The 24,207-nt window shown below is 41.8% G+C and overlaps 1 protein-coding gene across 1 annotated transcript in view; it reads left to right on the top strand.

The window, feature by feature from the left end:
* LOC110535495 (dihydropyrimidine dehydrogenase [NADP(+)]) overlaps window positions 1-24,207 on the top strand; it is a 210,761-nt gene that overhangs the window by 60,768 nt on the left and 125,786 nt on the right. The window contains exons 5-10 of the mRNA XM_036935201.2: window positions 753-914; window positions 8,624-8,820; window positions 10,222-10,303; window positions 11,086-11,173; window positions 20,508-20,615; window positions 23,640-23,809. Coding sequence (XP_036791096.1) covers window positions 753-914; window positions 8,624-8,820; window positions 10,222-10,303; window positions 11,086-11,173; window positions 20,508-20,615; window positions 23,640-23,809 — 807 coding nt within the window. The remainder of the gene's footprint in view (window positions 1-752; window positions 915-8,623; window positions 8,821-10,221; window positions 10,304-11,085; window positions 11,174-20,507; window positions 20,616-23,639; window positions 23,810-24,207) is intronic.

Here is a 24,207-nt window from a genome sequence, read left to right as displayed (position 1 = left end):
TTTGATAGTTTCTTAACTTCATTTTTTTCGAACTACATTGTTTGTTAAGGGCTTGTAAGTAAGCATTTCACGGTAAGGTCTGCACCTGTTATATTCAGCGCATGTGACAAATAAAATTGTATTTTATTTGAGAGTTGTACTGGTGTGTATTCTCTGAAAGTAAGGCACATCTAATGAAGTCTTTATTTCAATCCAGGTTTCTCTGGAGATGGAATATTAAGTTATTTATATCACCAGAGGGGTAGAGGGGGACCTGAATCAGTGATTTTGACCAGATAGACAGATCACCTGAAGAAATAGAGCACCTTACGTATTCGCCTGTAGTCATAACTGTTTATAACTATAATCAAAATGACCTTAGATATATGCTTAGATCCAGTCAAAACAGTTTGTAAAAGTCTGTCGGTACTATGAGTACTTGGTAGAACTGTAATACAAAAACCAGATACCCTCTGAAAGTACACACAGTTGCTGTAGTGGTTTGTGTTATCCCCCTAAATTATTATACGGAAAATGATATCTAAATACCAAAATTACTATAATATCATCCAATATTCTATATGTGCCGCTTGTTTTTACGTTTTGGGTGCTATACCATTGGTTTGAAGTGACAGGATTCGGTCAAGCTTTTTGAAGCAGTTATTATCACATAAATATGACTAAATTGACATTTCCTTCCAAATCCTGAAAACTGCCTGTGTGTGTTCCTGTGTGTTCTGTGTGTGTGCCTGTGTGTTCTGTGTGTGTTCCAGAACTACTATGGGGCGGCGAAGTCGATCTTGTCAGACAACCCCTTAGGCCTGACTTGTGGCATGGTGTGCCCGACCTCTGACCTCTGTGTGGGGGGCTGTAACCTCTACGCCTCTGAGGAAGGACCAATCAACATCGGGGGGCTCCAGCAGTTCGCCACTGAGGTATGGGTGTTGTAGTCCTCTTTAACCCGTTCTGTAGTTGATTCACATTATGAGATACGAATGCGTTACATGTTAGAAATGAGGCATACAAAACACATTTCTTTCACTAATGTGAAAGGATATACTTTTTCACATAGTTTTAATTGGTTAATGTCTTTGCCAGAATGAAGCAAGGTTGAGCTCAAGCCACCCCCTCACACACATCCATTTTGAGAAGTCTGACAAGCTGCTACCTGTACAGTTAGTAGTGATGGTGTTTTGATACATTTTAGAAGGAGTGTAGATGATAAGGAGTGTACACTATATGTAGAGACACATCAGGTGTATGGGTGGATGGATAGGCTGTTGGGCTGCAGGATTGTGTTAGGGCGAAGCCATTGAGTAGGTGTATTTCTGACTGGGTATCAAAACCAGCCAGCTGTTGATAGTTAGCAGTGAGTACCTTTTAACAATGTGATTGTTACAGATACCACGGTCTGCTTATAATTGATGTTTTAACATTTCTGCTGTAACGTTGTGTGTACGTTTATATCTATTCCACATGTAAATGTGTACATAGAATATATACAGCAACAGCATTATCTTACCACATGTTGCAACATTGTTACACCTCTATGCAGTCTTTGGCATGTCTTTTTAGGTTTTTAACATACACATTATCCTGGATCTTCAGAACAGCTCAAGCAATTACCATATAGTTTCTTACTCACTACTGCACTGTTAACCACTGATATTGTATTTGTATACGTCATTACGTTAACCTGCTGCTTCTCTGCACTCTACTGTACTACCCTGCTCTTTACTCTGCACTCTACTGTACTACACTGCTCTTTACTCTGCACTCTACTGTACTACCCTGCTCTTTACTCTGTACTGTACTACACTACTCTGCACTCTACTGTACTACACTGCTCTTTACTCTGCACTCTACTGTACTACCCTGCTCTTTACTCTGTACTGTACTACACTACTCTGCACTCTACTGTACTACCCTGCTCTTTACTCTGCACTCTACTGTACTACACTGCTCTTTACTCTGTACTCTACTGTACTACACTGCTCTTTACTCTGTACTCTACTGTACTACACTGCTCTTTACTCTGCACTCTACTGTACTACACTGCTCTTTACTCTGTACTCTACTGTACTACCCTGCTCTTTACTCTGTACTCTACTGTACTACACTGCTCTTTACTCTGTACTCTACTGTACTACACTGCTCTTTACTCTGTACTCTACTGTACTACACTGCTCTTTGCTCTGTACTCTACTGTACTACACTGCTCTTTACTATGCACTCTAGTCTGTACAGCATTGTACTCTACTGTACTACCCTGCTCTTTACTCTGTACTCTACTGTACTACACTACTCTTTACTCTGCACTCTACTGTACTACACTGCTCTTTACTCTGCACTCTACTGTACTACCCTGCTCTTTACTCTGCACTCTACTGTACTACACTGCTCTTTACTCTGTACTCTACTGTACTACCCTGCTCTTTACTCTGCACTCTACTGTACTACACTGCTCTGTACTCTACTGTACTACACTGCTCTTTACTCTGCACTCTACTGTACTACACCACTCTTTACTCTGCACTCTACTGTACTACACTACTCTTTACTCTGTACTCTACTGTACTACACTGCTCTTTACTCTGCACTCTACTGTACTACACTGCTCTTTACTCTATACTCTACTGTACTACCATGCTCTTTACTCTGTACTCTACTGTACTACACTGCTCTTTACTCTGTACTCTACTGTACTACACTGCTCTTTACTCTGTACTCTACTGTACTACACTGCTCTTTGCTCTGTACTCTACTGTACTACACTGCTCTTTACTATGCACTCTAGTCTGTACAGCATTGTACTCTACTGTACTACCCTGCTCTTTACTCTGTACTCTACTGTACTACACTACTCTTTACTCTGCACTCTACTGTACTACACTGCTCTTTACTCTGCACTCTACTGTACTACCCTGCTCTTTACTCTGCACTCTACTGTACTACACTGCTCTTTACTCTGTACTCTACTGTACTACCCTGCTCTTTACTCTGCACTCTACTGTACTACACTGCTCTGTACTCTACTGTACTACACTGCTCTTTACTCTGCACTCTACTGTACTACACCACTCTTTACTCTGCACTCTACTGTACTACACTACTCTTTACTCTGTACTCTACTGTACTACACTGCTCTTTACTCTGCACTCTACTGTACTACACTGCTCTTTACTCTATACTCTACTGTACTACCCTGCTCTTTACTCTGCACTCTACTGTACTACACTGCTCTTTACTCTGCACTCTACTGTACTACACTACTATTTACTCTGTACTCTACTGTACTACACTGCTCTTTACTCTGCACTCTACTGTACTACACTGCTCTTTACGCTGCACTCTACTGTACTACACTGCTCTTTACTCTGTACTCTACTGTACTACACTGCTCTTTACTCTGTACTGTACTACACTACTCTGCACTCTACTGTACTACACTGCTCTGTACTCTACTGTACTACACTGCTCTGTACTCTACTCTACTACACTACTCTGCACTCTACTGTACTACACTACTCTGTACTCTACTGTACTACACTGTTCTTTACTCTGCACTCTACTGTACTACACTGCTCTTTACTCTGCACTCTAGTCTGTACAGCATTGTACTCTACTGTGCTGCTCAGTGCTGTGTTTCCCTTCATTGTACATTACATGGTCCTATCTCTACTAAGTCCCCATAACGGGTGAGGGAGTGGTGTGCTGCAGCATCAAGCTCAGTATTAATGGGGCCTCTCAACCCGTTGTTATGGCGTCAGTACAGCCCTCTGCCAATAAAGTCAAAATTCTCCCCTTATTTATCATCCAAGCCTAACCTTCTGGTATGATAAACATCAGATTCACCATTAGGAACCGGCTGGTGGAAAGAGGGATGGGGGGAGGAAATAGAAGTAAAAACCAGGGAGAAGACAACAGAACAGAGAATTATGCAAGATGTCAAAGTCAACACAGATTACTTAGTTATGACCCAGTGTAAAGCAGACGTAAGGAATGGGAGAATCTTTCTTTCATGTCTAAAACATATAGGCTGCAGGAGTCAATGCCAACTGAAATTCATTTTACTGTATGTTCTAAAGAAAAAGGACTAACAAAGAAGGGAATTGGAAGAAATACACAGTGCCAAGAAGTCCTTTAAAGGAATGCTGTACATATCTATTTTAGTGGTAAATAGATATGAGAGGAGATGTGTTGATGTTCTTCATGTGCCATGACCGTTATCACTGATGACAGGAGTCTGTGTAAAGCTACATGTTTTTGAACTGCTATACGCTACATTTGTTTCATCATGTGTGCTACTATCTTTTCCCCCTAATTCTTCCTCATGGTGAATAATGATTAGAACATCAAGTGTGTGTGTGCTTGCGTGTGTGTGTGTGTGTGTGTGTGTGTGTGTGTGTGTGTGTGTGTGTGTGTGTGTGTGTGTGTGTGTGTGTGTGTGTGTGTGTGTGTATTTGCGTGTGTGTGTGTGTGTTCATGGTGTAGCTCCGAGATAATCAGGATATCTGTTCCCGTCATTGTGGTGGTGAGCTTTATTTAGTTCCATGGTAACAGCTAATTAAAGTGAAATGTCAGAGATGGTGTGTGGGCTTGAATTGCTGCCTTTGACCCACACATCATCTTGTAGGGCTGCCTGCTGCTAAGGATGCATTTCCTCTACAGTAACGAACTCTTTCATTCTGGCGAGAGTTCAACAAGACGAGTACATTCTGAGGAATGGATGTAAATGGTCTTACTTATTCTACGTACTGTAGATGGAAGGAATCTTACACTTCTACAAAATGACTGAATGATCATTATTGGACGCATATCGACAAAATCCTACACTTTTACAAATTGAATGAATGGTTCTGCAGGTATATGAAAGGCACATAATTGTGAGCATGTCACTTTACCTACGTTGCCGTTATGTAACTGTAACCAACTGTACTGTAGGTGTGCTCAGCCCAATTAAATTGTACTATTCCGTAGTTAAAGGTAGAGTACATGCATAGACAACACAGAGCTACTGAATGAAGAACGGCATAACGAGATCACTTTGTATGAGAGGAAGTCAAGATGACAAAACGGGTGCCTGTATACACCTTCAATCTATTGTGACGTGGATGATTATCTTTGCATGTTAGTCTGTTAATTTCCCTCTATTGCTTTAGAACAATGAGACAAACACGCACAACGAGAGGAAGGTTGGCACGCGGGCTTTGCCAGGGGGTTGGATTCTTTAATCAGTGCGTTTATCATCCTCTCCGGTACTGTATATGCCGTGTGTTTTAGATCCTGTTCTTTAGCTACAGGAACGGAGTACAACAGCACAACAAAACAGTTCATTTCTAGCCATCTCGCACACCTTTCCTCCTCCTGCCTTCTCTTCCTATCGAGACTAATCTAGTGACACATCTCAGAAAGCAAGAGAAGCTCACGTTAAAGTTTCATTACTTCTTAAAGGATAAAAGGCACAATTACAAAAGCCTTCCGTCCGCTCCCTTCTCTTCTCTCTCTCGCTGCCTGCCACATCTGCTGTGACTACTATACATCTCTATCATGTGGCAGCTCTCCTCTCTCCTTAAATGGGAAAGGTCAGGGCGGTTATCTAGCAGATAATTAGATAAGCTCAGGAAGAAGAGAAAGAGAAGGGGGCTATCTGGGCGATCGCTGCTCAGCTTCTATCAGCTCCATTCAGCCTGCGCTCCATGCTCCTAGCTCTAGTCCTCTCAACATTACTGATAAAGTCAAAGCCACCTTTCATTTAGGCTTTATTCTTCTCCTAATCTTATAGTGGATATAAGCGTATTAGTGTCTACCTAGAGTCTGGCACTGAGGTGCATAATATGGCCTGAATGACAGTGTTACTGTTAACTCTCAGTAGTTCAGACAGACCAGAGGGGAGTTGTCTTGTGAAAGCAGTATTGATGTGTCCAGTTTGTTATGATGATAAGCACTGGGCAGGGGAGAGTCATGTTTCACCCGTTGAAGCTGGATGATGCTTTTGATTGATGCTGCTGTATGCGTGTGCTGTGTGCTTATTGTACCCAGTGCTACCCACACATCTAAAATGTGACGCAAAGCTAGCACCGCAGCAGTAGTAGTTTGGTGTTCAATTAGTGTGTTCAATTAGAGTGTGAGAAGAATTAGAAAAACAGAGATGGGTGTTTTGAATAACAAGGCCTCGGAACTGCTCTTAAGCACTATTAAAAATGCATTGTCATGCAGCAATTTGGGCTTCACAGTTCATGAAACACATGAATAACTAAATGAATATCACCTAAAGCTCAGGCATAATATTGCAGTAACAATTTGAGGCTTCATGTATTGATCTAGATCATCTTATTAAGGAGACAAAGGATCCTCACTCTCATTTCACCCCTAATTATGGATATGTTGCTGCTACAGCATTCTCTTTCACCTGTTTGTGTTGCAGTAGTCTATATTTCTCTTGAAAACCATCAGTGAACATGGTGCATTACAGAAGCTATCTGATTAATGTTGTTTTCTCTCCATATTATTCTAGTAGATGACTCTAGGGCTAGTTATTTAACAAGCCAGTGTGGTGTAGTCCCATAGATAGCTTTTAGTTGGGCAGACCATGTTCTAATTTGATTGGAGTTTTGAACCGTTTTGTATGTGCAATTGAACACTTCCTGGTTTTAGCATGGCCAGGATAAATGAACACCCCTGCCATACAGTAAGTCAGTCTAGACAGGCATTGGCAGGCGTTGCTAGTACTGGATGGGGATAAACCAAGCATGAATGAGTAGAACAAATGACACAGGACGAAAGGTTTTGGAACTGGTTGTGGTTCATTAATGATGACCTACAGTGCATTCAGAAAGTATTTCGACCCCTTGATTTTTTTTCCACGTTTTGTTACGTTACAGCCTTATTCTAAAATGTAACTACATTTGTTTTTTTCAATCTACACACAATACCCCATAATGACAAAGCAAAAGACGTTTTTTTTTTTAGATTTCAGATATTACATTTACATAAGTATTCAGACCCTTTACTCAGTACTTTGGTGAAGCATCTTTGGCAGAGATTACAGCCTCAAGTATTTTTGGGTATGACGTTACAAGCTTGGCACACCCAAATTTGGGGAGTTTCTCCCATACTTCTTGGCAGATCCACTCAAGCTCTGCCAAGTTGGATGGGGAGCGTTGCTGCACAGATATTTTCAAGTCTCTCTAGAGATGTTAGATCGGGTTAAAGTCTGTGTTCTGGCTGGGCCACTCAAAGACATTGAGACTTGTCCCAAAGCCACCTTCGACCCAGTCTGAGGTCCTGAGTGCTCTGGAGCAGGTGTTCATCAAGGATCTCTCTGTACTTTGGTCCGTTCATCTTTCCCTTGATGCTGACTAGTCTCCTAGTCCCTGTCACTGAAAAGCATCCCCACAGCATGATGCTGCCACCACCATGCTTCACCGTAGGGATGGTACCAGGCTTCTTCCAGACATGACGTTTGGTATTCAGGCCAAACAGTTCAATCTTGGTTTCATCAAATCATAATCAAATCAAATTTTATTTGTCACATGCCACGAATACAACAGGTATACAACCTTACGGTGAAATGCTTACTTACAAGCCCTTAATCAACGATGCAGTTCAAGAAATAGAGTTAAGAAAATATTTACTAAGTAAACTGAAGTGAATAAAAACACAAGAAGATTACATAACAATAACGAGGCTACGTACAGGGGGTACCGGTACCGAGTTATCAGACTACTGAATCTTGTTTCTCATGGTCTGAGAGTCCTTTAGGTGACTTTTGGAAAACTCCAAGCGGGCTGTTATGTGCCATTTACTGAGGAGTAGCTTCCGTCTGGCCACTCTACCATAAAGGCCTGATTGGTGGAGTGCTGCATTGATGGTTGTCCTTCTGGAAGGTTCTTCCATATCCACAGAGGAACTCCGACCATGAATTCTTGGTCACCTCTCTGACAAAGACCCTTCTCCCCTGATTGCTCAGTTTGGCTTGGAGGTCAGCTCTAGGAAGAGTCTTGGAGGTTCCAAACTTTTTCCATTTATGAATGATGGAGGCCACAGTGTTCTTGGGGACCTTCAATGCTGCAGTTTTGGTACCCTTCCCCAGATTTGTGCCTCAACACAGTCCTGTCTCGGAGCTCTACGGACAATTAATTTGACCTCGTGGCTTGGTTTTTGCTCTGAAATGCACTGTCAACTGTGGGACCTTATATAGACAGGTGTGTGCCTTTGCAAATCATGTCAATTGAATTTACCACAGGTGAACTCCAATCAATTTGTAGAAACATCTCAAGGATGATCAATGGAAACAGGATGCACCCTGAGCACAATTAACTGTCTCATAGCAAAAGGTCTGAATACTTATGTAAATAAGGTATTTATTGTTTTTTGTTCGTTCTAAATTTGCAACAATTTCAAGAAACCTGTTTCGCTTTGTCATTATGGCATTTGCCATCTGTGTAGATTGATGAGGAAAATAGTACATTTAATCCATTTTAGAGTACGGTTGTAACATCACAAAATGTGGAAAAAGTTGAGGGGTCTGAATACTTTCCGAATGCGTTGTATATTCCACTGGGAATTGAATGGTCTAAGTAAGCAAGCAATCAAGCAAGTACATAAACCAAACTCCCTCATGTGCCTGTTATCACCTCAGATCTTTAGTAAGATGGGCATTCCTCAAGTGAGGAACCCAGCTCTCCCTCCTCCAGACCAGATGCCTAACAGCTTCCACTCCAAGATCGCTCTGATTGGCTGTGGCCCGGCCAGCATCAGCTGTGCTTCCTTCCTGGCTCGCCTTGGCTACGATGACATCACCATATTCGAAAAACAGAAGTGGATCGGCGGACTGAGGTAAAACTTCCCAATCCCACTAGTGTTTGTTGTCACACCTAGACCTCTTTTCAAGTTGACATTGTAACATGTATTTGAATTTTTTTCAATGGCTAGTAACATAACAAAATAACAAAAATGTCATCCAATAATGTTTAATAGGACTAGGACTTTGACCCCAACCTGGGTCTTCATAATTACAAATGAGGAACTCAATATTAGGAACGTGTTCTTAATGTTTAGTATACTCAGTATATATTGTCACAGCAAAATAATCCTGCATCAACAGGATTTGAGTGTTTTGTTCACAAAGTTAAGCAAAAAGTAGGCTACGTGAAATGTGCAATGTTAGTATGGGTTTTCAGTGAATTTATGTACATGACAATGCTTATCTTCAATTTCAATTCTCAGCAACAAAAGAGTGATCGAATTAAGTTCCTACATTTGTATTCATTCGCTTCCTGGGCAGCAATTAGTTAATGGTGTAACTTAAAGCCAGATCTGTGGCTCCTTGTCAACGCTTGCGGATATGCATCTGTAATTCATCTAAATTCATGTCCTTTTGTGTGGGGCATTTACCACTAAAGGGCATTGTTGATCATGGGTCTGCTGGATCAATATAAAGAACATTGTATAAGGTCACAGCTGCTAATGAGAGTTTTGGTAATTGTGAATATTCATCTTTCAAATGCCTGAGTTTGGATTGGGTTACCAATTACCTACCCAGGCCTTTAGTACATTTTACATTTGAGTCATTTAGCAGACGTTCTTTGATTTCTCCTAGGATTCCAGCAAATGTCCACAGTGGGTTTCACCAACTTCGAAGGACAACCGGGAATAAAATTAAGAATTTGAGGATGGTTCAGGGAGAGGTTGGACATAGAAGCAGGATAATTTTGAGGCAGAGAAAGTAGAAAAAGTGAATACCAACCCAGTTCATCAAATGAAAATAAGAAAAAGGAGTTGCTGTTGCAACAGTATAGAGAATCCTCTTCCCTGTGTCTATCTATTTTTTCTTCCTCACGCCTAACTTTTCATATTCCTCTGAGAGTCCTTTCTCTGTCATCCCTCTTCTTCATCCTCCTCCTCATCCGCCTCATCCTCCTCCTCCTTTTCGTCCTGTTCCTCCTTCTCCTTTTCCATCTCACAGTCACATTCATTCTCTCTCTCTCTCTCTCTCTCATTCTCTCTCTCATTCTCTCTCTCTCTCTCTCTCTCTCTCTCATTCTCTCTCTCTCTCTCATTCTCTCTCTCTCTCTCGCTCTCATTCTCTCTCTCTCTCTCTCTCTCTCATTCTCTCTCTCTCTCTCTCTCTCTCTCATTCTCTCTCTCTCTCATTCTCTCTCTCATTCTCTCTCTCTCTCATTCTCTCTCATTCTCTCTCTCTCTCCCATTCTCTCATTCTCTCTCTCTCTCTCACAGCTCTGCGGAGATCCCTCAGTTCAGGCTGCCATATGAGGTAGTGCACTTCGAGGTGGAGCTGATGATGGATTTGGGCATCAAGGTAATGAGTCCCCCACCTCCCCTCCCACTCTCTCTCCATCTCCCCCTGTCCCCTCTCTCCATCTCTCCCTCCACCTCTCTCTCTCCCTCCATTCCCCTGTCCCCTTCCTCGTTTACATCAGAGGCTAGCGCAGGCGACAGGTCTGGGAGAAGATCAGCAGCCCAAATGTCAGGCGCATTAATAAAGAACAATTAAAAGCTGCATCAGGCCGGGCAGGCTCCAGGCTGCTGAGACCTTGTGTCTCCGGCACCGGCTGCAACTTGGGGCGATGCTCTAGCTTGTCTGTCTGTCTGTTGCTTGAATGCCACAGTGGTGAGAAAGGGCAATCGATAGTCCTTACCACGGCCAGCTAGCCAGCCACGGCAGACCAGACCAGACCAGACAGCACCTGCTCATGATTCATTTTAAACCAGGAAACAGATTTGGTTGCTGAAAAGAATGGAGGGAGTGGAGTGAGGGGAGTAGTTAGAGGTGAGGCATTTGCATGTCTATGTGGATTTTTCTGCTCTGTTCTGTTCTGTGAAAAGATAAATAGTAAGAAGTGAAGAATTTGAAGTAGACTTATAATCACATAAAGAGTGAATAGCGTCCCAAGTTAGGTCATTTTGATTATTGGTACATCTCATTAATATGCTCATCCAACTGGAGTGTTAAGCCAGGTTTTTGATCATCAAGCATTTTACGTACAACATTTATTATAATTATACAATAGATTATCCGTTGAAATGTTCTTAGAGCTGGTGCTCCCGTTATAACTAATGAGTTGTGTTGTAATGTTTCAGGTGGTGTGTGAGAAAGCCCTGGGCCAGGACGGGATGACTCTGCTCTCTCTGAGAGATGAAGGTTACAAAGCTGTCTTTATCGGCATTGGTTGGTTATTCCTTTATTCCTTTTCTTCCTGTCTTTTCCACCCTCTCTCTGTATATATGTACTCTCGTACCAATATGATGAGCAAATGTAAAGATGATGTGGGTTGTACTCATTGGCCACCAAATAGAAGAAAGCTGACTGATGCATGGAGTGACTACATTAACTTTTTTTTTTTTTTTCACCTTTATTTAACCAGGTAGGCAAGTTGAGAACAAGTTCTCATTTACAATTGCGACCTGGCCAAGATAAAGCAAAGCAGTTCGACACATACAACGACACAGAGTTACACATGGAGTAAAACAAACATACAGTCAATAATACAGTATAAACAAGTCTATATACGATGTGAGCAAATAAGGTGAGATAAGGTAGGTAAAGGCGAAAAAAAAGGCCATGGTGGCAAAGTAAATATAATATAGCAAGTAAAACACTGGAATGGTAGATTTGCAGTGGAAGAATGTGCAAAGTAGAAATAAAAATAATGGGGTGCAAAGGAGCAAAATAAATAAATAAAATAAATACAGTAGGGAAAGAGGTAGTTGTTTGGGCTAAATTATAGGTGGGCTATGTACAGGTGCAGTAATCTGTGAGCTGCTCTGACAGTTGGTGCTTAAAGCTAGTGAGGGAGATAAGTGTTTCCAGTTTCAGAGATGTTTGTAGTTCGTTCCAGTCATTGGCAGCAGAGAACTGGAAGGAGAGGCGGCCAAAGAAAGAATTGGTTTTGGGGGTGACCAGAGAGATATACCTGCTGGAGCGCATGCTACAGGTGGGTGATGCTATGGTGACCAACGAGGGGGACTTTACCTAGCAGGGTCTTGTAGATGACATGGAGCCAGTGAGTTTGGCGACGAGTATGAAGCGAGGGCCAGCCAACGAGAGCGTACAGGTCGCAATGGTGGGTAGTATATAGGGCTTTGGTGACAAAACGGATTGTGATAGACTGCATCCAATTTGTTGGGTAGGGTATTGGAGGCTATTTTGTAAATGACATCGCCGAAGTCGAGGATTGGTAGGATGGTCAGTTTTACAAGGGTATGTTCGGCAGCATGAGTGAAGGATGCTTTGTTGCGAAATAGGAAGTCAATTCTAGATTTAACTTTGGATTGGAGATGTTTGATGTGGGTCTGGAAGGAGAGTTTACAGTCTAACCAGACACCTAGGTATTTGTGTTTGTCCAAGTATTCTAAGTCAGAGCCATTCAGAGAGTGATGTTGGACAGGCGGGCAGGTGCAGGCAGCGATCGGTTGAAGAGCATGCATTTAGTTTTACTTGTATTTAAGAGCAATTGGAGGCCACGGAAGGAGAGTTGTATGGCATTGAAGCTTGCCTGGAGGGTTGTTAACACAGTGTCCAAAGAAGGGCCAGAAATATACAGAATGGTGTCATCTGTGTAGAGGTGGATCAGAGACTCACCAGCAGCAAGAGCGACATCATTGATGTATACAGAGAAGAGAGTCGGTCCAAGAATTGAACCCTGTGGCACCCCCATAGAGACTGCCAGAGATCCGGACAGCAGACCCTCCGATTTGACACACTGAACTGAACTCTATCAGTAGTTGGTGAACCAGGCGAGGCAATCATTTGAGAATTGTTTCTTATCGATGGCGGTTAAGATATCGTTTAGGACCTTGAGCGTGGCTGAGGTGCACCCATGACCAGCTCTGAAACCAGATTGCATAGCAGAGAAGGTATGGTGAGATTCGAAATGGTCGGTAATCTGTAATAAGAATAATAAGAATAGCTTATTTCTGTTTTCCGTCGCAAAACTTTTTATGGTACCGGGTGCACTAATGAAGTCAACCGGGGGGAGAGCCTTTGGTACCACAGCAGTCAATTTCTGTAATAATGTGACACTCAGTGGCCCGTAGGGATCTGGTCATAAGAAGTGCAATATATAAGGAATAGGGTGCCATTTGGGATGCATTTTCTGTGAGCTTGCCGCTCTTTCAGAGGTCCTGCTTTAACCCGCCTCACAGCATCAGCCTCATTCACTTGTCATTTGTTATTTCTGTGTGCGATACTGTGTCCCAGCATGGTAAACTAACAGCGCCCGTTGTGAGGCCCGCTGGGGCACCACCGAGCATGCCACGTGCCCCCGTTAAATATCTCTACCCAGAGTCCCCCCTGCTGGGTTATCCCAGAGCTCTGATTTGCTGACCCGGAATACTCTTTAGCAATACACCTCACCACTGGCACGGAAGGCTAACCTGATGTCAACCCTCACACGCACACAGACACACTCAAGCCCGCACACATGCCCCAACACGCACACATAAATGTGCGCACGTTCGCACACACACACTCCCTCGCCAGGGTCCGAGGGCTTTCTACAGTCTGTGCTCTCCCTCTTTTACCCACTCATATATCTGCAAATTAAATCCATCGTGACCCATGACCTGTAGAATCAATTGAATATCTGCTACAACCTTTCAAAATAGACGGTCTGGTCTCCTTTTGCTATTTCAGTCTCATTTGCTTGTCAAGTTGTACCTTTTCAGAGTCTAGCTGGTCCATTAGTTTATGGAATGTTGAAACAATTGGTGGAGGATTTACTTTCTTCTGTGGCTGTACATCAGTTGAGCAGTGTTTGAGAAAGACAGAGAGTTAACATTAAATGTTCTCAAACACTTAATACCTCTATGAACCTGTTATCTTTCAGGCTGAGCTTCATTCAAATGCTCCCATTTCTCATTAGAATCAAAGAAGCACTCCGTTACATAGTGATGACTTGCCTTAACTGAAGACTTCTTCTGCCGAAACAAATATATGCCAAAATGAAAGAAACGCATTAAGGGAGTAATAATATTGTTTTTATTTTTTCTATAGCAGGCAAATAAATGTAGCTGTCTTGTAGCTGTGTGGATCTGGGGAACTCAAACGTTCCTTGAAGCTGTCTGTCTGTTTGTTTGGTTTTACTGAACTAAGACAGAATAAAAAAGACTCCTATAATTCATTGTTTCAAAATGCTCAGAGTCATTTGATAGTAGACTCCCTAATTACGGCGAGTCGTTTATTTAAAACTATTTTGGGATTTTTTTTCTCCTTTTCCTCACAAAGGGATGTAAAGGAATTTCAATTCCCTATGAAAAATTCAAGCGGAAGTGTGTTTGCAATTAATTTCTGTGATTTCATACTAGTCCTTTACAGGCTTTTTAAATGTCATCCTCCGACATGATTGACATGCTAATTTCTCCCTGGCAGTATGCTGAACGGAAGACAGGTTGAGGGAGAGAGATAAGGGCATTGTTTCTGAGCTATAAGCTTAGGAAGCCAGCTCAAAGGTTCATTTGGTTTAAACAGTGGATTAACCCTTTATCCTCCGCTCTACAATGTGATCTGTGGTGGTGAGGCTCAATTGTCTTGGTTCTCCTTTGATTTCTCTGGTTTACGGAAAATTCCATCCCTTCTTTGGTGTTTTTAAAGACAGCAGCTGTTCTGCATATTGCTGAAAGGCTGGAAAGACAGATGAACGAACGGACCGTCCATTGATTGGATTGGCACATCTTGAAAAGAGGGGTGGAAGAAATAAGTTGATGTAAAGAAAAGAACAAGCAGGGAAAGTGATAGAAGTAGTTTTGAATGGTTTAAAAGGGTTCTGATCATTTTTAAAGACAGCGTTTGATTTGAAAACATTGGAAAGTCAATAGCTGATGTTGTTGGACAGTAGACAGGACGATGCCGATTGGGGCTGATTTTCGATCAGGGAGTCAACGTCAAGTTGTCAATAAATTCGCATCAGAAGGAAAACTTGACATAATTAATAACATTTGATTGAATGTATATTTGTATATAGAAACTCCTCTCTTCCACAACAAATGTGTAGCACTACCAATTTATCTTTGGAAATGGTACCCTTTACTGCGTGTGAATTATTATGTCTCACTATGGGTCCAGCATAAGGCTTATCTATGTGAGTACCAATGGCTACCATAAGGTGTGGTCGGAATCGTCCGTATTCTCTCTCTGGATGTGTCCCTTTCTCCCAGTGACAAGGTTAATGGATCCCAGTACAGAGGGCAGTTATGGCTTCAGAGGTCTTGATTTATGTTAAATCTTAATGTACTTAGTGTGCCGCTGCATTATTTAACAATCTGTCCTTGGTGCTTGATCATCATAAGGGTGAACGAGGTCAGGGAGCGAATGTGCACTCCCTTCCTCCTCCTCCTCCTCCTCCTTCTCCCCCTTGTCCCTTCCTTTTTTGTATTTTTCCTTCTCTCCATCTCCCTCTCTCTCTCTCTCTCTCTCTCTCTCTCTATCTCCCTCTCACTTTCTGTCTCTCGCTCTCTTTCTCCTTCTGTGTCCCCCTCTCTCTCTGTCCCTCTCTTTCTCTAGTCGGATGGCAACTGATAAGGTTTGATTAATGAGAGGAGGGCCCGGCAGCGAATGAAAACATCTGCAACAGAGGATGTATTCTATATCATATTATATTCTTAATATGAAAAAAGGGGTAGGGTTCACTCCACTGTACATGGATGGCCTGCCGAGGGAGTGAGAGAGGAAGAGAGAGACCGATAGAGGAGAAGGGAAATTAGATGAAATACGTGGCAAATGGAGCCACATGACTTACAATCCACTTTGTCATGATCGTCTACTGCAAGGGTTTTTTGTTCACATGCTTTGATTTGGTATTGAATACTAATGATGTCTATACAGTGCATTCGAAAAGTATTCAGATCATATATCTACACACAAACCCCATAATGACGAAGTGAAAACAGGTTTTTAGAAATTTTAACAAACCCCATAATGACGAAGTGAAAACAGGTTTTTAGAAATTTTAACAAATGTATAAAAAATAACATAACTTATTTACATACAGTACGTTGTCAAACCCTTGAGCTGTTTTTACAAATTAGAGTCCACCTGTGGTAAATTCAATTGATTGGACATGATTTGGAAATGCACACACTTGTCTATATAACATCTCACAGTTGACAGTGCATGTCAAAGCAAAACCCAAGCCATGAGGTCGAAGGAATTGTCCGTAGAGCTCCGAGACAGGATTGTGTCGAGGTACAGATCTGGGGAAGGGTGCCAAAACATTTCTGAAGCTTTGAAGTTCTCCAAGAAAATGGTGGCCTCCATCATACTTCAATATAAGAAGTTTGAAACCACCAAGACTCTTCCTAACTGAGCAAAGGGGGAGAAGGGCCAGGGAGGTGACCAGGAACCCGATGGTCACTCTTACAGTGGAGATGGGAGAATCTTCCAGAAGGACAACCATCTCTGCAGCACTCCAGCACTCCTCAGTAAAAGGCACATGACAGCCTGCTTTGAGTTTGCCAAAAGGCACCTGAAGGACTCTCTGGCCATGAGAAACAAGATTCTCTGGTGTGATGAAACCAAGATTGAACTCTTTGGCCTTAATACCAAGCATCACATCTGGAGGAATTCGGGCACCATCCCTACGGTGAAGCATGGTGGTGGCAGCATCATGTTGTGGGGATGTTTTTCAGCGGCATGGACTGGGAGACTAGTCAGGATCGAGGGAAAGATGAACGTAGCAATGTACAGAGAGAGCCTTGATGAAAGCCTGCTCCAGAACACTCAGGACCTCAGACTGGGACGAAGGTTCACCTTCCAACTGGACAACGACCCTAAGCAGACAGCCAAGACAATGCAGGAGTGGCTTCGGGACAAGTCTCTGAATTTCTATTGAGTGGCCCAGCCAGAGCCCGGACTTGAAGCCGATCGAACATCTCTGGATAGACCTAAAAATAGCTGTGCAGCGACTGATCCCCATCCAACCTGATAGAGCTTGAGAGGATCTGCAGAGAAGAATGGGAGAAACTCCCCAAATACAGGTGTGCCCAAGAAGACTTGGGGCTGTAATCGCTACCAAAGGTGCATCAACAAAGTACTGAGTTAAGGTCTGAATACTTATGTAATTTTTAATTTTTTTTATACATTTGCTAACATTTCTACAAACCTGTTTTTGATTATGGGGTATTGTGTATAGATTGCTGAGAATTATTATTATTTTTAAATACATTTTAGAATGCGGCTGTTAAGTATTGGAAAACGTCAAGGGGTCTGAATACTTACAAAAAGGACTGTATAGTCAGGTAGAGTAACACTGCTGTGAGGGGTTTGGAGAGGGTCAGTTTAAACCCAGATGAATAGGTTTAACCTCTCTGGGATATTCGGGACAGTAGCGTCCCTTCCCGCCAACAGCCAGTGAAAGTGCAGAGCGCCAAATTCAAAACAACAAAAATCTCAATTAAAATTCCTCAAGCATACAAGTATTTTACACCATTTTAAAGATACAATTCTCGTTAATCCAGCCACAGTGTCTGATTTCAAAAAGGCTTTACAGTGAAAGCACCACAAACGATTGTTAGGTCACCACCAAGTCACAGAAAACCCAGCCGTTTTTCCAGCCAAAGAGAGGAGTCACAAAAAGCAGAAATATAGATCAAATTAATCACTAACCTTTGATGATCTTCATCAGATGACACTCATAGGATTTCATGTTACACAATACATGTATGTTTTGTTTGATAAAGTGCATATTTATATCCAAAAATCGTATTTTACATTGGTGTGTTATGTTCAGTAGTTCCAAAACATGCAGTGATTTTGGAGAGAAGCCACATCAATTTACAGAAATACTCAGAATAAACATTGATAAAAGATACAACTATTATAGATGGAACTTTAGATAAACTTCTCCTTAATGCAACCGCTGTGTAAGATTTTTAAAAAACTTTACGGAAAAAGCATACCATGCAATAATCTGAGTACGTCGCTCAGAGACCAAACAAGCCAAAAAGATATCTGCCATTGTGCAGTCAACATTATAAATATTCACTTAACTTTGATTATCATTATCAGAATGCACTCCCAGGAATACCAGTTCCACAATAAATGTTTGATTTGTTCGATAAAGTTTATCATTTATGTCCAAATAGCTCCTTTTGTTAGGGCGTTTGGTAAACAAATCCAAACACGGGTGCAAGTCCATCCGAAAGGTCGGATGAAAAGTCCAAAAAGTTATATTACAGGTCGTAGAAACATGTCAAACGAAGTATAGAATCAATCTTTAGGATGTTTTTATCATAAATGTTCAATAATGTTCCAACCGGAGAATTCCTTTGTCTGTAGAAAAGCAATGGAACACAAGCTAACTTTCACATGACCACGCGCCACGAGCTCGTGGCAATCTGCCAGACACCTGGCTCAATCCCCTCTCATTCGGGCCCACTTCACAGTAGAAGCATCAAACCAGGTTCTTAAGACTGTTGACATCTAGTGGAAGCCTTAGGAAGTGCAACATGACCAATATCCCACTGTATCTTCGATAGGCTTTGAGTTGAAAACTTACAAAACTCAAATTTTCCACTTCCTGGTTGGATTTTTCTCAGGTTTTCACCTGCCATATGAGTTCTGTTATACTCACAGACATCATTCAAACAGTTTTAGAAACTTCAGTGTTTTCTATCCAAATATACTAATTATATGCATATTCTAGCTTTTATGGCTGAGTAGCAGGCAGTTTACTCTGGGCTCCTTATTCATCCAAGCTACTCAATACTGCCCCCCAGTCACCAAAAGGTTAAAGGTCATTATGTCCTGTAACTTCGCTTTGAAAACTCGTCCCTGAGGTTGTTTAGCTGCATATAGTGGTTTCAATAATGGTGCTATAGTATTTTGTTTGTATTGATCACAAATGCTATTTTGTTTGTTTGGCACATATACTGTTAATCCAAAGAGTTTTAACTACTTATAGAGATACTGTATGTTTGTAGTATTAGAGCAGTTGCCGGAGTCTAATTTCTTTGGATTACTACCGCTGCCGAATTAGCTGCCCCAAAAGCTTTAACATAAAAGCCTTCTCCTAGAAATGAGGGACACTACTCACTTGTCTTTCTTAGTGGAATGTGCCCATTGTTTCATATACTGTAACCTTGCATTTTTAAACACTGTTATAAAACTACTCTGCTATGTGTCACAATTTACCCTCCCAGTCACCATTACTCAGCAATTCATATCCATATTTAATGAGCTCTCAGCCGTGATATACAGTAATATCCCCATTAGGAGCCATGCATTTTAACAAGTTGGTTAATATAAATATATACCAACATACTGATATAGTTAATGTTACAATATTGCTTCAAAAAGGTTATTGCTATATTATTTCAGTGTGTCACTTTCCAATTCTTTTCAGTGGCTGCATTTACACAAGCAGCCCAATTCTGTTATTTTGACCATTTTTGGACAAAAGAGCTGATCTGATTCGTCAAAAGACCAATTAGTGGGAAAATATATGTTTAAACGCAGCCAGCAAGTCTCAGTTTCTACTATTGTGTTAGATCTGAGCCTTGTTCATATCAATGTGACATGATTGCTTGTGGTAAAATAGAGGCTTTGTCAGGTATTTCTAAGGCATAGATTATTATTGTCCCTGTAAAATATATCACAGTGATAATTGTAGGTCAAGGTTTAGAACTCAGTACTCAACACAATGGAACCAATACAAAACCGTTTCTGTCCAGTGTAGTTTTTCACTGGATTGACATGACAGTAGCGGGGCTCCCAAGTGGTGCAGCGGTCTAAGGCACTGCATCTCACTACAGACACCCTGGTTCAAATCCCAGCTGTGTCACAATCGGCCGTGATTGGGAGTCCCATAGGGCGGTGCACAATTGGCCCAGCGTCGCCCGGGTTTGGCCGGTGTAGGCCGTCATTGTAAATAAGAATTTGTTCTTAACTGACTCTTGATAAAATAAATAAAAAATAGAGAGCTCTGTCTTCCATAGGAAGTGCAGACAAGAGGAGTGAGAGAAAAGGATAGTTGGACTTAACAAAGTTTATATTTACTTTACTTAAAAATACACATGCATATTTATCACAGTGATTCAGGTGTAACATTAAAACAGAATAATATTCCCCACCAACATTAGACAACTATACAGAAAACCCTCAAATTGCGGAAATAAGTAAAGGAAATCAATGATGACAGAATAGTCAGAACAGCAGAAAGATGAGCGGTGCCTCTTTCTTTTTACATGTGACAATTCCCGCTCAACACGGGGAAACAGCTCTTTTTTGGGATTGAAATTATATGGGGGTTTTAAAGTAAGTGGTACGCTGTTCAGATAAAATTGTGTCAAACAAATCTTTTGACATTTGACATTATCACTTAGCACGGACTTTTCAAAATGACCACAACTGTGATTGGAACTCAACCGCTCATCTTTCTGCTGTTCTGACTATTCTGTCATCATTGATTTCAGAAATGTACGTCATTCTGTCTGTGCCATTTGTTAATTTGTTGCTATAATACTTTTCTCAACTCCGTTGCTTTACTTCTGTGTCGTTTTGTCACCAGGTCTTCCACAGGCTAACAGACATAAAATATTTGAGGAGCTGACGATCGAACAAGGCTTCTACACGTCAAAGGATTTCCTACCTTTGGTCTCCAAAGCCAGCAAAACAGGTGAACACCGCAGCCAATAGAACGAGCATCAACAGCCGCAACTAAATTGTTTATTTTTTTAAAGATTTCATTTATACTGAAAAATATATGTAAATGCATGTTTCCTAAGCTAAAATAAAATATCCCCACATTTACCATACACACTTAAAGCTTATTTCTCACAAATGCTGTGAACACATTTGTTGCATCCTTTACCAAGATAATCCATTCACCTGACAGGTCTGGCATATCAAGAAGCTGATTAAACAGCATGATCATTACACAGGTTCACCTTGTGCTGGGGACAATAAAAGACCACTCTAAAATGTGCAGTTTTGTCACAACACAGTGCCACAGATGTCTCAAGTTTTGAGGGGATGTGTAATAGGCATGCTGACTGCAGGAATCTCCACCAGAGTTGTTGCCATAGAATTGAATGTTAATTTCTCTACCATAAGCCATCTCCAACATTGTTTTAGAGAATATGGCAGTACTTCCAACCGATCTCACAACCGCAGGCCATGTGTAACCGCGCTAGCCCAGGAACTCCACATCCGGATTCGTCGTCTGCGGGATCGTCTGAGACCAGCCACCAGCCTCCTCACAAGGGTCTTGACCTGACTGCAGTTTAGCATCGTAACAAACTTCAGTGGGCAAATGCTTACCTTCGATGGCCACTGGCACACTGGATGAATACCAGTTTGAGTTGTACAGAGCAGATGGCAGACAAGTGTGTATGGCGTAGTGTGGGCGAGCGGTTTGCTGATGTCAACGTTGTGAACAGATTACCCTATTGTGGCGGTGGGGTTATGGTATGGGCTGGAATAAGCTACGGACAACAAACACAATTGCGATGGCAATTTGAATGCACAGAGTTACCATAACAGGATCATGAGGCCCATTGTCGTTCCATTCATCCGCCGCCATCACCTCATGTTTCAGCATGATAATGCACAGCCCCATGTCGCAAGGATACTCACCAGACATGCCACCTATTGAGCATGTTTCGGATGCTCTGGATCGACTTGTACGAAAGTGTGTTCCAGTTTCCGCCAATATTCAGCAACTTCTCACAGCCATTGAAGAGGAGTGGGACAACATTCCACAGGCCACAATCAACAGCCTGATCAACTCTATGCGAAGGAGATGTGTTGCGCTGCATGAGGTGGTCACACCAGATACTGACTGGTTTTCTGATCCACGCCCATACCTTTTTTAAACTTTTTTTTTTTTACTCAGTGTCTGACCAACAGATGCATATCTGTATTCAGAGTCAATTAATGTATTTCAATTGACTGATTTCCTTTTATGATCTGTAACTCAGTAAAATCTTAATAATAAGTGCATGTTGCATTTTATGTTTTTGTTCAGTGTAGTTTTCTCACAATGAATTGAACACTTAGACATACAGTACTAGTCAAAAGTTTGGACACACCGACTCACTCATTCAAGGGTTTTTCTTTATTTTTTACTATGTTCTACATTATAGAATAATAGTTAAGACGTCAAATCTGTGAAATAAGACGTGTGGAGTAATGTAGTAACCAAAAAAGTATTAAACAAATCAAAATATATTTAAGATGTTAGATCCTTCAAAGTAGCCACTCTTGGCCTTGATGAAAGCTTTGCACACTCATTCTCATTCTCTCAACCAGCTTCACCTGAATGCTTTTTAACATTTTTGAAGTAGTTCCCCCATAGGCTGAGCACTTGTTGGCTGCTTTTCCTTCACTATGCTGTCCAACGTATCCCAAACCATCTTAACTGGGTTGAGGTCGGGTGATTGTGGAGGCCATGTCATCTGATGCAGCACTCCATCACTCTCCTTCTTGGTCAAATAGCCCTTACACAGGCTGGAGGTGTCTTTGGGGTCATTGTCCTGTTGAAAAACAAATTATAGTTCCACTAAGCGCAAACCAGGTGGGATGGCATATCACTGCAGAATGCTGTGGTAGCCATGCTGGTTAAGTATGCCTTGAATTCTAAATAAATCACAGACAGTGTCACCAGCAAAGCACCCCTACGCCATCACACCACCTCCTCCATGCTTCACAGTGGTAACCACACATGCGGAGTTCATCCTTTCACCTACTCTGCGTCTCACAAAGACACGGTGGTTGGAACTCAAAATCTGTCCTTTGGTCTCATCAGACCAAAGGACAGATTTCCACTGGTCTAATGTCCATTGCTCGTGTTTCTTGGCCCAAGGAAGTCTCTTCTTTTTATTGGTGTCCTTTAGTAGTGGTTTCTTTGCAGCAATTCGACCATGAAGGCCTGATTCACAGTCTCCTCTGAACAGTTGATGTTGAGATGTGTCTGTTATTTGGACTCTGTGAAGCATTTATTTGGGCTGCATTTTCTGAGACTGGTAACTCTAAAGAACTTTCCCACTGCAGCAGAGGTAACTCTGGGTCTTCCTTTCCTGTGACTGTCCTCATGAGAGGCAGTTTCATCATAGAGCTTGATGGTTTTTGCGACTGCCCTTGAAGAAATTTTCAAAGTTATTTTTCCAGATTGACTGACCTTCATGTCCTCAAGTAATGATGGACGGCCGTTTCTCTTTGCTTATTTGAGCTGTTCTTGCCATAATATGGACTGAGTATTTTACCAAATAGGGCTATCTTCTGTATACCACCCCTACCTTGTCACAACACAACTGATTGGCTCAAATGCAATAAGATGGAAAGAAATTCCACAAATTAACTTTTAATAAAGCACACCTGTTAATTGAAATGCATTCCAGGTGACTACCTCATGAATCTGGTTGAGAGAGTGCCAATAGTCTGCAAAGCTGTCACCAAGGCAAAGGGTGGCTACTTTGAAGAATCTCAAATATAAAATATGTTTTGATTTGTTTAACCCATTTTTGGTTATTACATAATTCCGTATGTGTTATTTCATAGTTTTATTGTGTTCACTATTATTCTACATTGTAGAATGAGTAGGTATGTCCAAACTTTTGACTGGCACTGTATATGTAATTTCAAAATCAACACAGTAAATGATCAGATTGTAACTCCTTTCCTCTTCTCTTCCCGCTTTTAGGAATGTGTAGCTGCAAGTCTTCCCTGCCAGAGCTGCGTGGCACGGTGATTGTTCTGGGTTCAGGAGACACAGCTTTCGACTGTGCCACTTCTTCCCTGCGCTGCGGTGCCAAGCGGGTCTACGTGGTGTTTAGGAAAGGCTTCACCAACATCAGGGCTGTCCCCGAGGAGGTAGAGACAAACAAGAAGAAAGGAGAGAAAAGGAGAAAAGAGAAGACGTTGACAGAGAGAGAGAGAGATCGCTAAATGTTACCAGTGTACCAGATGCTTAACTTGTTTGAGAAAGACAGACAGAGAGAGAGAAAGACAGACAGAGAGTGAGAGAGAGAGAGAAAGACTGAGGGAGAAAGATAGACAGAGAGATAGTGTTAGGGAGAAGGCTAGTGAAGAGGAGAGAGGACGCTGTCTTTATTAAGCTGTCTGTGTGAGTGTCCTCTCCTTGGCCCTGCTGACATGTTTTTAAGCCACTTTTTTTTCTGCTTTATTACAAAGGCCTGTCTTAGGTTCTGGAGGGCGATAACTGTCAAAAGCTCTCCGCCTGCACACACACACTGCCGTGAGCCCCAGAC

Source organism: Oncorhynchus mykiss, chromosome 11, assembly GCF_057628025.1.
Source record: "Oncorhynchus mykiss isolate SJ-2025 chromosome 11, ASM5762802v1, whole genome shotgun sequence".
NCBI lineage: Eukaryota > Metazoa > Chordata > Actinopteri > Salmoniformes > Salmonidae > Oncorhynchus > Oncorhynchus mykiss.
The sequence above is the reverse complement of the archived record's forward strand: the minus strand, read 5'-3'. Positions and strand labels throughout refer to the sequence as shown.